General features: G+C 41.0%; 1 protein-coding gene across 1 annotated transcript; it reads left to right on the top strand.

Annotated features, from left to right (window-relative positions):
• Positions 1 to 799: 799 nt before the first annotated feature.
• LOC128296812 (neuropeptide CCHamide-1 receptor-like) lies at positions 800 to 18039 on the top strand. The gene is made up of 8 exons (XM_053032300.1): positions 800 to 1215; positions 4484 to 4710; positions 5026 to 5129; positions 5572 to 5787; positions 7404 to 7507; positions 10130 to 10267; positions 10573 to 10701; positions 17946 to 18039. Exons 1-8 carry the CDS (start codon positions 800 to 802, stop codon positions 18037 to 18039), a joined length of 1428 nt encoding a protein of 475 aa, XP_052888260.1.
• The last annotated feature ends 212 nt before the right edge of the window (positions 18040 to 18251 follow it).

Raw genomic sequence — 18251 nt, 5'->3', positions numbered from 1 at the left:
ATGATTATTCCTGCATATTGGATACTTGTTCCGGGCTACTAAGGTTAAAATTTTCATACAAATAGCCTCCATAGCCAAATAGCCAAATAGTCCGAAGCATCGTGTCCAATTCCTAATGACTTTAAACAGCGAAGCTGAATATAATAATCGCGAACTTTCAGTTGGCCTTCAACGGGTGATAAAGTGAGTTTTTCCTCCAACGCGCATTACTAAAGCACATACCATGTTTTATTATCACCCCAAAGGGTCAGGGGTTAGTTTTGCCATGGCCTGCAGCATATATAGATAACTCTAATCAATCAATCACAATCGGCCGCAAGGCTTTTCAGGATTTATGACCGCAGAAGGACGTGACCTCGTTACGCGTACTTTCGGGAAATTGATAATGGGTGTAACGATTCTATGTTTCGATTCGGTTCAACGAGTGTAATGATGGCGACATATCGATCAACGGCATGATGACAACTAGTTATCGGAAGATATTGAACCACACTGTGCTATTGTGTGTGTGTTTGTGTTGTGTTGTCGATGGAATTTCATTAGCTTTAACTTCAATCGAAACTACCAAAGAGCAGGTCGAGTTTATACTGTGTTTATTGAATTTTCCGAAACCCGTTGCTTTTATTTCATAATCGAGAGTATTAATGAAATCCAGTGGCATATAACATATTTCGTGCTTGTTTCGTATTTCAGACTGATCCGATCGCATCCCAGCAAGAAGAAGTGGCTCAATGTCGTCTACCGTGTGAAGCTTGTCACATAATCAAAGTACAGGTGATAGGTGACTTGCGAACGAGCAATGTTGGCACCCGCAATGATGACGATGCTGGAACAAGGAACACTTGCCACCGCGAACGATACTGCACCCGACACGGATGATTCGGCGGACGAGGTGTATGGAAGTGTGGTGTATGAGGAAGATGTGTACACATCGATACCATCGGTACCGCCCCTGCAATACCAGCCACAGATGCCGGTGAGCGAGTTCGATCTTCTGGAGGCGCTGCTCAACACGTCAGCCGGCGGACCGATAGGCAGCTTCTGGAACACGTCGTCCGTTGCCACCGAAACACCCTACACACCGTACGAGCTACGACCGGAGACGTACATAGTGCCGATCCTGTTTGCCGCCATCTTTATCATCGGTGTGCTCGGAAATGGGACGCTTATTATCGTCTTCTTACGGCATCGGGCGATGCGCAACGTTCCCAACACGTGAGTATCGCTTAATTGTAATTACTAGCAAGACATGGTTGAGTGATATGTTAAGATTGTGATGTGATATACATTATAAATCTCTGCGATTTTAGGAAATGTACTGTGACTTCAACACTTTGGATATTTATTTTGGAGTAAGGTCATTTAAATTAGTGTTTGCGGACGGAAAATGTGTCAAGTGTATGATCTATCTTCAATGAGAACACATAACAATGAAGTAGTTACAGTCCTAATAAGACAAATTTTGTCCTAAGATATAATTAATAATCACAACATAACTCTAATTGCTATGTACTTCAGCACAATGGCATCAACTCCAACTACAACCAGCGATAAAAATCATATTTTCACATTTCAAAGAACACCAGAACAAATCAGGGCATTCCCTTTAAGTACTAGCAATCATTACGAGGCGGCATGTTTTTAACGTGTCATCAAAGCTCTTCCTTTTATCGTTCCTCTACCCGAGCACCTCGTTGGTATACCAGTACTGTGTTGGACCAACGCTCCTGTCACATTTAATTAGAAACCTCTGACGCTATGGCGCAATTGCTGGATAGTTTCCAAAAACTTCCTTCACGTTGTGTTTGCAGCCAGGGCGTGTGCTAGGCAGGGCTATGACACATTCCCTTTAGGGTTCATTAGGTTGAAGCCGTTGGGGAACATTCTCAACCAGACCAGGACTCTTCGTATTAAGTGCTGTCGTTGGGAATGGTTGTAAAATAGGGAAGCAAAAAACGTTCCTGCTTAATTGTCAGACGGTTGATAAAGTTTTATTTCAAGTGCAATGTCAAATTGCTTCTAGTGATTTCGGAATGGAGGCAAATTAATGGCAACGGCCTTAAGAGTACTACCATATACTCCCATATATAAGTATAGTATATAGTTGTATAGTAGTTGATTTTTTAGTAAAACAATTACTAATACTATAAATGTGTCGGATTGATGGTGGAAATATATCGTAAACAGTGAAAGAATGCAATGCGCTGTGTCAAATTGGATTTAGATTTTGTCGCGTGATCAGTCATATTAATACGATTTAGTCCTATTTTCCCTCTGACTGATCATAATAGGGAATAAAAAAAGATTTTTAATAGGATCTGTTGCAATTTTTAGCCTTTGTACATTCCGAAATCTTCATCCTATGAAGAAACATTCCAGGAAACACTTGCAAATACACCGGACTTAGGTGTTTTTTTTTCTTTACGCTGCCGATAGGAAAATTTCTTCAGCGCCGCAATTATTACATTCCAAACCATGGCTATCTGGACCGAAAAGCCATGTTAAACTTTCTGACAGGTCAATGAAGCCTATAAATATGAACTTTTCTTTTGCGCGCCAATGTTTTCTTCCAAGAATCTTCTTCATCCAGGTTTGTTTTTGTTGCTTTTCCTCGAAGAAAAAGATCAAATGCTGTGACTGTTGTGAAACGTCGTTTTGCGGAAATAGCGTAGCTTTCAGCGAAACACTCATAAATCAACAATTTCCAACGACATATTTGGAGAACTAGGGGATGCCAAGCGCAGCCTGGAGGCACATTAAAGCGAAAAGAATGTCACTTGACGTTGTTTAAGATCGATGGTCGTATGATGACCGGAACGAAAGATTACTTCCTCATGCTTGCTTTTCTTCATAATAAAGCGATAATAAAATACAAACATTAATTTAGTCACCTTGTTTGGGCGAAATATGACGTATGAATAGGCTCAGAAGCTTTCATCAACCAAAAAAATGATTCGGAATTTATACAGGTAATATGTTGCGCTAAAAATACATCGTCCATGTGTTTTTATGGTGTTTACGGTGAGAAAGAGTAAAAACAAGGCTTGGAAACAGAGCAACAAAACACCTTTCAATTCATCTTAAATGTCCTTGATTCCAACCGTTGTGGCTAAGGATTAACACCAACAAAAAGGATAAAAACATAAGAAACCGAGCTGTGCGGTAGCCGCAATCAGAATTAATGTGTTATGTGGCTTTCCCGGCTAGGTGACTCGGACTGGAGTTTCCAGTTAATGATACCCTTTTCGAATAAACAAGCACGATAAATGCAATTTACGGTATCGCCTTCGTATCCTCGGACTCACCTTCTCACACGTTTTTTTTCGAAGGCTTTTTTATAAATTGTTTTTTATGTTTTTAGTTGGGTTGCAATTCACTGCGCATTCGTAGCTGTAGGATTGAAGGTATCTCTGTAGGAATCTCTAGCCACAGCATGGTTTTAGTGGCCAGTTGTACACTGCAGAGCATGATAAAATTACAGTAGTAGAACGAAACAAGTAAAACCGCGACACAACGTTTATCCATTTAGGATCGTGAACACGCACGGTACGATGAACGAACTAATGAGTGTGGCATGTGGTACATAGTGGAACGGTTGCAAGCTGCCGCTGGAAAAAATGAGTTTTCCCATTTACACTAACCACCTTTATTTGTTCCATGATCTGGCTGACGGTACATTGATAGTGGTTAAGTTATTTATGTTATCTCGCAGTAAAAAACAACTTGCCTTCCATGTCGGTAAAAGGTGTAACATTTAGTTTGCAGCACAATCAATAGAAAATTAGAAAAAAAATCCATCAAATTAAACAATAACAAGCAAGTTTACCTATTGTTTTATTTAAAAGCTTTTCCATAAACATAAAAAAAGAAAATGGAGCTTTAAATAGTAGAAAATCCATCCTATTCTACAAATACGATATAGTTAAGCATATTTCTCAAAGTGTAGCATAGCGTATAAACAAAAATATATCAGAAAGTTTTTTGTGCAAAGTAAGCTTTCACTCACCGCACGCTACTGGTGCTGGAAGAGCAACACTAATCTAATGGAAATACACTGCAAGAAAGTGCAGCTTTCCATCCATCTGGCAAACAAAAAAGCAACCCTTCTTTGCCAACCCACCATTTCCGGGATATGACGCAAGCTCGTAATTTCATCAATTATCAGCCTTCACCGAAGAAAACGTGTTCCGTGACCACGCGACTTACCACAAACCGGAGTTCCCAGCAATTTCCCAGCAATTCAAACCAGGGTGCCATTTCATCACACGGATGTGTTGTAACTGTAACAGTATCGGTGTCACGTAACACCGAAGCCTGAGTATTTACTTGTTGGGCGTCGGTACACGCCGAATGCCTCTTTTCTGCTTAGTGCTACCCACATTCTGAGCAACACGATTCCATGACGATGTTTGTATTAAATTAATTAACTACCACGCTCGCCTTGACGCTTCACTTTCTTTGGTTCTCGGTTTTTTGTTTGCAGCTACATCCTGTCCCTGGCCCTAGCCGACCTGTTGCTGATTGTTACGACCGTACCGTTTACGTCCATCATCTACACGCTCGATTCCTGGCCATGGGGAAGTCTGCTCTGCACGTCGTCCGAGTTCATCAAGGACGTGTCGATCGGCGTGTCCGTGTTCACGCTAGTAGCACTGTCTGGCGATCGGTTTTTTGCCATCGTCGATCCGTTACGCAAGTTTCACGCACACGGTAAGGTTCGACTCAAGTTTGCTGGGTTCGCAGTATTCCACGAAATATTTTCGCTTCATGATTACTCATATAAACTTTACCTTTATTGCTTGTAGCTTGTGTCTTGTAGTTAAAGTCGACAAACTAAAGTTTCCCGACACATATTATTGTGCATGAATGACTGTAGAAAAACAAAAATACTTTCTTGTAGTTTGTTTTATTCCATCTTTTCATTGCTGGAGGAAACCATTTCATTACCTTTTTCCACTCGTTACACACCTTCCTTGTCGTGTCCCTGTTCCACACACCCACTCATTGCAGTAGATCCTTTTCTAGGTGGTGGACGGCGAGCCACACGGATGACCATCACGACGGCGGTTCTGATCTGGCTTTTGGCCATCGCCTTTGCCGTTCCTGCCATCGTTGGATCACACATCAAGGTACGACACGTGAACCAGCTGGAAGAGACAATTTAGATCATATGCCCTTGGGTTAACTATGGCAAAACTAGAGTACAAGATACTCGAACAGAGAGAGAATACATTTAGAAGTTTAATTAAGCATCAATAGTTCCCTTTTTATACGAAAATGTTACTAAATAGTACACACTTAACCCATGTTTTGTAATGGCATATAATATGAGACATCTACAAAAGTCTTTCACACGCCCTATTACCTCGCCATGATTTACTGAGAAAAATCTGAACAACAAAGCGTAATTTCCGCCACACTTTATTCAACATTGTACTCATTGACATCAAGCTTTTCTCCGTTCTCTCCACATATTGTCGGGATACTGATTGCCAACGGCAATCACCAGTCCCTGTTGCATACTGTCACATTCACACCCTCTTTACTTGGCAACAAAACTCCACTTCACAGACTGTCATCATCAACAAGGACGTGTCGTTTTACTTCTGCTATCCGTTTCCGGACGAGTGGGGCCCACAGTACGCCCGGGGGATGGTGTTGGGTAAATTTCTCATCTACTACGCCGTACCGCTGTTCATAATTGGCATCTTCTACGCACTGATAGCGCGACATCTCATCCACAGTGCCAAGCACGTTCCGGGTGAAATGCAAGGCACAGTGCGACAGGTAAGCCCAACTGACAGGAATCTTCTGTTTTCTTTTCCGTTATAAAAAGTGCTTCTCATCCATGCCATAGCCAGTATTAAAGGATGAAATGAAAAGAAAATCCTTGAAAAGATATGGCAAAAGGGTGAATATGAAAATGAAATTTCAATATTATTGAAAGTTTGATTAGCTGTGCCGAGAGCCGCCAATCGTTTAAATCTTTTCTTTAATAAGCTTGGAAGTAATATCACGTGCAAAAGAAAACAAATTAATCCATACATTTTCTCCACCGCTGTTCTGATTTATTGATGGAAATAAGGTGGAAAAATTATTTCTCATCCCGAAACCACCTTTATTTGAGTAGCGCTTCCTAGGTAACACTCCGCAGGCTTTTCCTGGGAGAAAAAGCTAACTTGATCAAGTTAGCCAAGTAACTAAGAGTAACGGCATTGCTGCAAAGTCAACGGAAAGTGCTATGATTATGCAAAGCTGCCTTTTTGTTATGCTATCGTCAGTCGCTGGCACATTGAAAACCCCCCAATGTGGTAGAAAATACGATGGTACACTTTGTCCGCAACTTTTCCGCTGTCTCGAGTCTGTATTTTCGCATTGTTGACGAAGTCTTCTTTGCGGTGCATTTAATCTTCGCGTTGTTTGCAGGTAGGGCAAATGTAAAATCTCAAGCTTTTATTTAATTTTGCCTGGTGCATCGTAATAAAAGGCAAGCATCGTTTTGATGCGACTTTGGTATTTCTGTTTTTAATGTTCTTTGAACACAAATACAGTTCAAAGAGCAGGAATAAGAGCACATTTCATATTTCAATATTAATTTTTTTTTATATAAACTGCCATTTCACAAGTGAGCGTACTATAATTTTCCTTTCCGTTCGAGTCAAGTGTTTCTACCCACCCGGAGTATATTGACCCATGAATTACATTTTTACACCAAAGCAAACCATTAAAAACGATAACAGCTTTCATTGTTTTATGGAACTTGTTGCTGTATTACTGCACTCGATCCAACGAGTAAGAGTCGCTCTGGGGAAGTGTGTTGTGTAAAAAGGAGTGAAGAAAAGTGCATTTTAAGTACCGGCTTCCAGCGGGGCGCAATAAATAAGTGAAGTATCCATACACCCAGTAACAGAAACATGCATTGTGCGTTATCTGGGAACAAGGTACAACTCGATAAAAAAACTGGTGGAAAATGTGCGATTTAATTCGAATGGCTGTTCACTTGAGAAAACCGTTAAAACGTTCAATTTTTGTACGGCAGATTGCATACCTTTAGTGTATTGAAAGGCGGGACTATTATATTTACAATACCATTCGGAGCATGTCGCGTTGATTTAATCGTTTTGTAATACAACATAGCATGTGGTAGGAGTTAAAAAGTTTTTTCAAAGAATTATAAATCATAGAGCCATAAATCAAACGAAAACTGCCAGCATAACCACAAAACATACTTACATTTTTTATTTTCAATTCTTCCTCTATGTTGTCTACTATGCAATTTTATACTGCTATCTTTGATCATCTACAACTTTTTCCTGTTGACGCAAAACTGTTGAACATGGAATTGAAACACCGAACCACGGAACTCGCCAAACTTCTACACATCCTACGCTCATCGCACACAGATCAAAGCACGCCGGAAAGTTGCCGTCACGGTGTTGGCGTTTGTGGTCATATTCGGTATCTGCTTCCTGCCATCACATCTATTTATGCTGTGGTTCTATTACAAGTGAGTATTGGATGCAACTCGATGTAACGATTTATGTAGTATGGCATGCGAATAGTAACATGTCTTAATTCAGTTTATAATCTCTCAACTTAAGGGGCGGAACACCTGGGTTCATGTGATAAGCGACAGTTGATAAAAGTCTACCATCGCATAATAGAAAGAATATCCTTGCTGGATGGTACAAATCGAGTTGACGTTTAATAGTAGTCATATATACTTCTAGTAGCATCTTAGTCGGTCGACTTTAATCACATTTTCCAGCATTTCACTTGCTTAACTTTCTGAGGATCATTAGGAGAATGGGTCTCCCATCCAGTAGTACAATTATTTGGAGGAAAATGTAACACAGGAAACCCCTTGCAAAATTCTCTGAACGAAATGTATTTTAGAAACGTCGATCCTACTTTGAAATAGTTTGGAAGCCTTCGCTGGTGTGTAATTGCATAGCTCATTTACTGTGTGACGCATGCAAGACGCCTGGGAAGTTTGTTGGACATCGAGCCAGGAGGTAGAAACAACCGCAAAATACATTGTAACCTGCCATGTCGTTCGTTACGAGTGGTTTGGAATTTGAAAAATGAATGCTCTTGTTTCTTGCCGTCCGGCCATGGGGCATGAATCACTTCGGTGCTTTTGTTTGTTTTAATGAAGTTTTCGCCCACCGAGAAAACTCAAAAGTATAGCCGGGAGAATGGCTTTTGCGAACCACCGGTGTGGGAAAACCGAGCAAACATTTTAGGTTCTACCGTGCGTAACTTTTCCAAACATCGAGCGGCGCAGTGTTTCGAGTGTTTTTCTTTTCTGGTGATTAGTTTCATGGTCATGTAGGTAACAATGTGATCCATCGCATTAATGACGGCTGAAAGTTGTAATTATAACCATCGAAAGAAGATTGTGCTTAACTGTTGCTGAGAAATAGAAGTTTACCTGGATTTTTCTTCACTTATATATTATTTATTATTTATGCGATTTTCAACCTTCACCTTTGGCGTTACCTTTAATTTTATTGACTTCAATTTTCGAAGTTTTATTCGAAACAAATTAAAATTCTAAACTTAAAACTGCTTATCAAATCTTATCTTAGTTTAAGTTTCTAGTTGTTTTCTGTTAATTATTCAATTACATCTGGGTTGTTTCCATATTCTAAGTATTTCAGATAATTTTTTGTTTAGGAATTATCAGTATTCAACAACACTTACGTAAATGTACATTTTTAAAAACACCATCTAAGAAGTAAAGCACTACACTGTCGTCATCTATTGAATGTGTATCTCAGTTAAGCACATGCTAGAAACCATCCAAAAGAAATGCCTATTCATTTCTTAAAACCCTGAGCTTGTGCCCGTGATTTGCGGATTCATGCAAGATTGCGTCTCCTTTTGTAGATTGCGTAGAAGAATACAGGCATGGCATGAAAACGTCATTTCTTTTTCAAGGATCAACCAAACAGCACAATCATTCTGTTTCGAACGACGCTTCAACCATTTGCGGGCAGCTTTCAACAGTGAGCTTTTCTTAATCATTCTTCCCTCAGTGATGGGTTGCCATTTACGCAGTCGTGCAAATGATTTTCTTGTTGTTGTGGCATCCTCGTTCAAATTATATGATTAGACCAAAGGTTCAGCGGTTGTGTAGAACTGCTAAAAACGTCTTACAATTTGTTAAACATACATAAATAATTTATTATAAGCAGATTTTCGCAACGTAATTATTCATGATTCATGAATGCTGTTTTAATTTAAATTTATTTCATTTTTCATTTCACAAATGCCAGGAATTTGAATCCTTATCAGCTGTGCTGTCTTAAAGAGGCAATCATTTTTAATGTCTGTAAGGTACAAGTGGAGAAGGAATGTAAAATTTGACTCGCGTTTATCATACCAAGCGAAGGTGTGGGTGATTTATCATATTCCATTATTAAATTTTGCTGTTCTGGTTGGTTGTAAATATTGTGAACAGGAAAATCATTGCGATCCACAGGTTTTTATGATAATAACATTCTTTGTTCAAAACTTTCTATTGTGCATAATGTCGCATATAACGCTACTAGAGATATAATTGTTACGAAACAAAGCTTAACTTATTTTTATCCTCGAAAGGATATTCGACCTCCTAGGAACGCACTCAAAAGATTATCAATATGGTGGCCTATCTGGGAGGCTGTAAACATTAGGCCACAACTCTTTGCTACCCACAGTCGGAATGCCGTACCGCTGTAAAGGATCCTTTTCATCCCAATTTTAATCCAACACGAAAAGAATGTTCTTTTTATCCCGAGAGCGCTTACCTAAAATGACAATGATGTTTTTTCACGTAACTGCAACGAAAAAAAAGGAATTTAATTTCCACTAAAGTACTTCTATTTATGTACGAAATCATTCGGCTTGCGTAATAACCTTACAGCCGTCGTAGGGATCTCAATATGGTTCGCTTCAGTCCGCTGATGGGTTAGATTAGAGAAAGTGCTTACACTTGATTACACATTTATCCTATGGTTTGCAAATGTTAACTTGTAGATTGATTGACACTTACGATTGATTGACGCTTTAATTCCCCTTAACTACTAGTAAGCTCGATGCACATACATCGTCAACAACCATTGATATTTTCCTTTTTTTACAGTCCAAACTTCAATGAAGATTACAACGGATTCTGGCACGTACTGCGAATAGTAGGCTTTTGTCTTTCGTTCGCTAACAGCTGTGCCAATCCTGTCGCTCTCTACTGCGTTAGTGGTGCCTTCCGGAAGCACTTCAATCGGTACGTATGATGTTCCATCTGAAGCATCAACATAAAAAAAAACTGGAAAACTCAGATATCTACCAGATGCTGCTCAAAAGCGGTTTCGAAATATCTGATGGTTCATGCACGGGATACGTCATATCCACTGTCCATACCCTTGTTGATTTAATGAGGGTTTAGCAGTGTTTTTTTTCTCACAGGACGTAGGCAACGTCCATCCGTGCCTACAAAATTCATCACCCCGGACACTAGCAAAACCCTTTACCATCGTAAGGCTTCGTGTTTGTTTTCACGGCTTTGTCTTCTTCTCGTCACTTTTCTAGGTATCTGCTATGCGATGGAACCTCCAGCAGTCGGCGAAGGCACGGAGACAATCTGGCACCGAGAGATACATCCCTTACCAGCACCATGTCCCGCCGTTACACCAGCAAACGAATGCAATCGCTACGAATGTAAGCAGGGTTATAAGGGCACAAGGAAAAGGGAATTAGCCGTAAGGATTTTTTTAACGGGTTGATGAGTTCAGTGAAAAGGGAACAGCCAGTGCTGGACATGCTATCCCATCGGTATGCCGGTGGGCCCAACACGCGCAGCAAAACGAAGGATAGAATCAACGAAAGTGGGATTTCAGCAAAGAATTTTGCTGTGTGTCCTTTATAAAATGCCTGCCAACTATTTCTGGCTCGCGATCTTCTCTTGATCCCGGGAAGAAAACAGCTTTGATTTTGTTGTTTTTTTGTTGTATCGTTTTTTTTCCATTCGCTCAAGCGTGTGATCTCTTTTCTTTACCTTTTCGGTTTATCAAAGCTCCATTTTCGAATATCCCGACCCACAATTCCACTGCATAGTAGGTGGTTCTGTTGCGAAAGAAGAGACACATATTTTTTCATTTCTCTGCGTGGGTTGCAAGCTAAACTCGCTCTTGACTGTCCTGTAAACCACAGGCTGTACAATTATGAAAAAGCAGCCACAAAATTCCAAGATTTTGTTTTTTTCTTCTCAATAGCACGCCTCAGATCACTGAAATTAAATCGATTCGGTATTGCCCAACGAGCTATCAAGGCTGTTTTGACACATGTGGGCCTTTTGTATTAATATTCCTAAAGACTGTATTCAAAGGTCAAAGGACTGTATTCAAAGGTATATGACGAAGCTGAATAGAATATGTAAATGATAAATAATTTTTCATTTGCCATTGGGTGTGGCCAAATTTGAGAAAGAACTAACGAAGGTGGAGAAAGATGATGTTGTATCTAAACGTCACCCCTGCGTAAGTCAGGATTTGTTAGTAGGTCTGATGATGGTTTTTGTCTCGTTAATCTCCCGACCCGAAGTTTTCCGCCACTATTTCGATTCTCTGGCATCCGCTATATAGGAGAGCCATAACCCAATGATGTCTATATCACCAGCGTATGCAATGAATGGGATTGACTTACTGTAGATGGTCCCCAAAGTAGGTAAGATAGCCCATCTGCTTGGCACAGACCCTTGGTGGTAGCAAAGGGATCTAAATCTACCAGAATTGCTTCCACCATCACCGTCGTTGTCATTCGTGCTATACTGGTTGACCGGAATTTCAAAGAAGCTTATTGAGTCGTAATGTTTATGGAAAGAATAGAGCTGTTGTTTCGCCATTTTCTTCAAAATCTGCCGCATGGTGAAGATTTGATCAGTGGTTAATTTTTCGTTGCGGCGATTTTTCGTGTGGATGAGGCAATTAATGGTCAATGCCAGGTAGCAGTAGCATTACGTTGTCCACTAGCGAAGCCTTTAGCTGCTCGTTGAGCTGTCGAAATGTATAAATCGGAATGACGGATTGTTTAATAGTTCACCAACATACTGAGCCTATCGCGAGTAGCTATCCAGTTGCTGACCTTCCTTATTTCTACAGGAGATCAACTTTGGTCTGAGGTTGTTTCACACACCACCACCATGCGCCTCCATTTTTTACCTTTTAATGATAAGTGCAGCACTTTATCTGTGCAATTACTCATCCACTCTTACAATTTCATCATAAGAGGACTGCCATGCTTTTTGACACATTCATCATGGGCCATTTCTAGGAAACTATGATGAATTGGGTACGGCTCGTATCGAAATGGGCTTCCGACAGAGTTTGATGGATGCTGCTCTAGACCGGTTAACAACATTTTTGGTAATCCAAAACCCAACCGTCAAACCCATCGGCTCATGATGGTGTTAAGTTTCATCTCAAAATGGTTGGAACGGCAGAATATTTTGCCAGGTATGACCCACCATTGTGCTCTGGTTTGTGGCATGAGAAAATTGTATTAGTATGTAGCGCCGGTTGTGTATATTTTTTCTTTCTTCCTTTGCGTAAGGTGGTAATGAAGATATTGGATGGCAGGCAGAAAATCTTCGAAAAAGCAACGCCACCATTAATTTACTTGTCGCTTTAGTCGCAAATCTACACGAAAAGCCAGGGATGATAGCGAACAAGGAATGGAATATCTCGGTAACACTAATCTCTAATGGTATCTGTCAATTTACGTACGTTGCTTTCGTGTTTGTATTACTGCGTGTTCATGCGTCCGCTGCAGGATGTTGATGAGAAAAGTTGCCCCATGGTGACGGTGGAGTGAATGAATGCTACACTTTCTTCTGCCTCCAGAAACCGGATGGCTATAATTCATTACAATGGCGCGCTACATGGACAAATCTCGGCTGGAAGCAGAGGATAGATTGCACACACCACCGGCTAGACAGAGCTCTTCCATTGTCATCTTGTCCCCCATCCTTGGTGGCTGGTTCGTCTCACACAAGCGTTCAACCAGCGCTGAAGGTCATCATGCAGGTCGGATGGAAACGTGACAATTTGTACAAATGAAGAAACTGATGAAGGAAATGCCAACAATCGTTATTATAGTCATCAGCAGTGGTTCATATTGCGCGGTTCGCTTGGCCATTTCTGGCTATGAATATGATCAAACTTTACCGTATTAGTTACAATGAGGAGAAAGTACCAACACCACAGCAACAGCACGGTGTACGTCACGGAAAATTTGTGCTTTGATTTTCACCCCATTCCAGCGCAAAATTGCTTATTAAAGACCTTTTATCAATAAGCCGTGCAATGGCAAATTGTGCAAATTGCTGTACACCGAAATGAACGATGATTAATGTTGATATTTCGCTGACGTAATCTTGACATTTGCCGTGACGTTAGGATATTGGAAGCAATGGCTAGGAAATGTGGGAGTACAATAACCGTATATTGTTATCGATTCCCTTCGAGGTATTTCCCTCCTCAGGTTTGGCATAAACAACTCGTATCAGCTGTTTCGCCCCGACCTCTAACGCCTTGTCCACAAAATCTGTCCCAATCTGTCGATGTCGATCTAGGGAGCATGTAGCGTTTCTTGTGTGGCTTATTGATAGGGCCCAAAATAGGACTTTTTTCATCATTTTTTTTGCAACATTTTGCGGTGCCTGGGTAGCTCGAAGCCATTCTTATTTAAGCACGTTGGAGCGAAAACCTCATCTGTAAAACATGGCCCACTTCAATCGGATCACCTTCTGCGGCCCTTTGCCATTTGTTCTATTGAATCGTTTATACGCATTTGAATTGAGGTTTCTGTTTAAACTGGTAACAAATATTTGTCGTCTAATGAAATTCCAAGAATATTTGTCACGTGTTTTTCTGGTCGATGCAAAATTCGCTGCGCTCATTCGGTTTTATTTTCAATATCAGCAACCGCCCCCATTCCTGGCTGCTTTTTACTCGTTTCTCGTGTCCCTTTATTCAGCTTCTTTCTCTTTTGTTTCGGGTTTGTTTCCAACGTCCTGTATTGGGTAACGTTTATTGACAATCTTGCCATCGTCAGCGTTCCGTTGTCAGCAAGGCACTGCACGATAGATGCGCTCGGAGAGAGAGAGGGTTTGTTTTTTGCTGACGTCGTACTCTAATTTGTTTAATTTATAGCTCATTCTACTACTTAAAAAGAGCAAACTGTTACCTGACAATGGGCGGAGAGGTTTTCAGTATGGCTGCTAATTGTTGGCCTTACGGTGTACAGGCACCTCGTTCAAAGGCTTCGGAATGATTTCGGATGGATGTTTGCGTTGCTCGTACGCTTTCCAATGTTTCGGCGCCATCCACCAGATGGCAAAACAATTAAACGAGATTGTTTCAAAATTGACACTGGCTGACGTTCATTGAATGGCTTTCCATCCTTCTCTGCTTGCCTTTGGGTGTGCTTGCAATCGTGGTAACAATTTTACGCACAACAGTCGTGTTAATTTTGCGTGTGATGATAACAGAGTAAGTTAATGTTAAAATAACCGTTATGCACAAATGAAAATTTGAACATATATTTACTCATTTTCTGCATTGAAATGCTGGTCATGGCACCGGCAAAGTTTTCATCATCAATCTTATGAATGTAGGCAGAGTTCGAAAATCGAATTTCATTCTTTTTGTAAGCCTCAAGGTTTCTCCCCAGCATTCTATGTATTTATAGAACCTGACTTCAAACACCCTGGAAATACCTGCTTTGATGTCACTTCTCTAATTCAGCTATGCTTCGTTCAATGAGGATTTGAATAAGGATTCAATCGCAACGAAAATGCCCACGCTCTCGGTCATGAACGTCTCCATTGATGGTCGTACGACTATCTGGGAAAAGGGGATCTCGTCTAATGCACGTCCTGCTTGTTTTTCCTATACCATCAACGTTCGTGCTTTGGAGCGCATGTTGTTGAATGTTCCTTAATTAAATGCCTACCAATTACGAACCGTGCCACGTTCCAAGTATTCCAGAAGCTTAAAAAAGCACCGTGTGGTCTGAACAAACTCCACACTCTTTCGAATGCATGAACGCAAAAAATCTCCCACCTTTCTCAAACCTGCTTTTTTAATTTATCCGTAAACTACGTGGGTGGTGAGAGCTGTCAGCTGTCAGTTGAGGTTTTCGCTGTGCGTCAGGTGCACAGCACAGCACATTATCATCTGTCTTCAGCATTGTCACGTGACAGCTACCAGACAGCAGGATATCCGCTTTCTCTCTTAGTATACTTGTAGACTTCATAGATCCGTACGGTAATGTCCACATCTAGAAGTACTATAGAATTTACAAACTGATTAAAACGATAATATCAACGTATAAATTAACTAAGGATGGAGACGCCTACTCGCCGACCATATTACTAACATCCAGATGATCGTAGGTCGATGAATTACAGTATACCGTCATAGAATGGTAACAAAAAATCTGATAACAATATGGTAACACACATCTAATGGTATTAAAAATTTATCATAAGGTTTATGGGTCAAAAGGATACACTTTTCTTGTGACACAGTGACGGACATTAATAGATAACATGTAAGGAACGAGTAACTAATGAAGATCTATGCATAGAATGGTTAAACACCGTGAAAGGAAATTATGTTTACATCCATTATCAGAACATCCGATTTCCTTTTGCCGGCATAAGCTTAAGGAAGACGTTTATGTGTGGGTGTGTTAATTCAATAACTTCCTTGTTAAGCGCCACACCACTATTGCAGCTAGTCGAGCGAGAATCGTACGACATCTGTGTTTTTTGCCGTCCTCATTCACAATGCCGCGGTCCAGTGCGATACAGGAGGAATCTTAGCGCAAGAATCCTGGAAACTCTTCAATTAAAGTTACGCCACTCAGCTATCTTGAACGTTGGCGATGAACACAACGAAACCGAACTAGTTTCCTGCGCACGTACTGCCGTCTGGGTTAGGGTGCGAGTTTTTACCCCAGCTTGATAAGCTGTCAAGCTTCCCATCAAATGGAGAGCTAAACCCCATCTTATCGAGGATTACTCCTCGCCACAGGTGGATTACGAGGATAAATATCCTGCCGCAAACAACCTACACCTCCCCGGTGCATGATGGTCGATGTTTGACCGTCTGCTGAACAATACGGAATCGGATTACGTTGGGTAAACTTTGATAAGGTGTTACGGCGCCCAGTACAGTGGGACCGAATGGGAAAACGGGGCTGTAAAATGAAATTTGTGGGTCAATGTCATTTTCTCGGTTTAGGAATAAAACTGAGCAACTTTTTAATAAACTCCAGCAACCGGTGCAAAGGTGGCAAGTTTTATAATTGGTAAAGTATCTACGACCTGTGACAAGGAGCTGCTCACGTATTCGGAAAGGATAGGTTGGTGAATGTTTGATGTGCTTTTTTTTAATACGTTTGCAATTTACAACTGGGTCACAACAATGTTGACCACTGAACTCTTTCAAAGTCATTTTTCTTAAGTTGTAACGGTTGCACCGCGGTGAGCTGTAAGCTTCCTGCATCAAATATTGGTGACAAACCCATGAAGCATAAGCATCACCCGCAACACTAATCCATCGTGCTTTAATGCTCCAGCTTTCCGTAGCTCCATCGAATGGTGAGGAAATTAATATACCCGCATTTGCAAAACCTAAACGGTCACCATCCAAGCGCACGCACCCCATTTTGATGGGCCCTTAAGTCAGCTAATCTTTTTGCTTGATTAAATTCGGCAAATGGTAAGCGTTAATCCTTGCTTAATTCGTTCATTTGCTGTCATTTTCCTGTTTCTCCACAACGAACACTGTCCGAAAACAGGAGGCCATACGCACTCTGGAGGCAAAAAAGGTTCCTCATAGTATGAAGCGAAATAAAACGGGCCAGAACAATTCCGTCTTCCGATTAAACGAACAAATCCCCTTTCTGCTGTCAGTTAAATGTGGCGGGCGATGCCCGCAATGAGCAGAAAAATGGCATGGAAATGAAGCGGAAGGAGTAAACTGTTCCACTTTCCTGTTTGTTCCATCCTTCCCATGAGCTGCTTCTTCAGGGCATGCTGCGGTTCGGGGAACCGATTGGTTAAATCGATATTTAACGACGCTGAAAACGATGACGGGTTACGACTTGATCGATATAATCGACACCAATTGCCCCATAATTGTGTGCCGCGAATTACCTCGACAAAACAATGAGGAAATGATCTGGCAATAAAGTGTACGCTCGGTTGGGATTCGAAAACTCGTACAACATTCCTTTAATTGGCACTTATTAGACGAAGCTAGTGCACAGAGACAAATGGATAGAAGCTAGCTACAACAACGTTATTATTAATGTTGTGAACCAGTTGCACTAAAGTTGCGGTTATTTTCAACCGTGAATGAACTTTGCAGAGCTATGAGCTGTTCTTTATAATAGATAAATTACAGTTTCAAACCACAGCATTACTATCATACTTGATTGTTCTGAGAAATTGTGTTCTTCCATTATTGACATAATTGTCAATTGTGTTTAAATTACCTGGTTGGTGTCATCTGTTTGCTTTCCATGCTAATTTTCACATACCACACCACCCACAGATTAAACCCGAACTATTGTGCGTTTAACTAATATCATGCAGTGCACAAAAACAGAAACCGTCAATCAATCACGTGGTGTAAATCTCCATTGTTCTATTTCTATTGTTTCAATGTGTGGCTAGCTAATGTGGAACGTATTACTTCACATCACCAACTACTTCTTCAAGTAAAGAACATCCTTGAACAAGAATTAGTTTTGATAGACCCAATATACTATATGACAGACGCTTTCAGAGTGTAAATCGACTACACAATATTAAATAGAAATTTGATAACAATTTCAACTGCTGGTTGCTGTGCTTAAACAAGCTCATCGTCATCTTTTGTTCTTCCCAACAGAAATATTCAAGAGACAACGATCGTGATGATCCCGAACGGGAACTCCAAATCCGAGGGTGCAGTGATCGAAAAGGAAATGGTGTGCTTGTCGTAACAGCGAAAGCATCATCTAGCGGGCGCCGGAAACCGAACCAAAGGTGTAGTCCAACGGCTAGCGACGACTCAGGAGATGACGTCTGCGAATGCTGGATGCGATGGAGCTGATAGTGATGGTGGTAGTAGTGACGGGGACCAGGACGTGTGGCCCACGAAAGGAGCAACAACATGCGACCGGAAGCTGTCGACCGTCGGTTTCCGTTTACCACC

This window comes from Anopheles moucheti, chromosome 2, assembly GCF_943734755.1.
Source record: "Anopheles moucheti chromosome 2, idAnoMoucSN_F20_07, whole genome shotgun sequence".
Classification (NCBI taxonomy): Eukaryota; Metazoa; Arthropoda; class Insecta; order Diptera; family Culicidae; genus Anopheles; species Anopheles moucheti.
The sequence above is the reverse complement of the archived record's forward strand: the minus strand, read 5'-3'. Positions and strand labels throughout refer to the sequence as shown.

Coding starts and splice junctions, on each gene's coding strand:
- LOC128296812 (XM_053032300.1), top strand. CDS start 800: ATGTTGGCACCCGCAATGATGACGATGCTGGAACAAGGAACACTTGCC. Junction 4,711..5,025: donor ACGCAAGTTTCACGCACACG/GTAAGGTTCGAC, acceptor ATCCTTTTCTAG/GTGGTGGACGGCGAGCCACA. Junction 7,508..10,129: donor ATGCTGTGGTTCTATTACAA/GTGAGTATTGGA, acceptor CTTTTTTTACAG/TCCAAACTTCAATGAAGATT.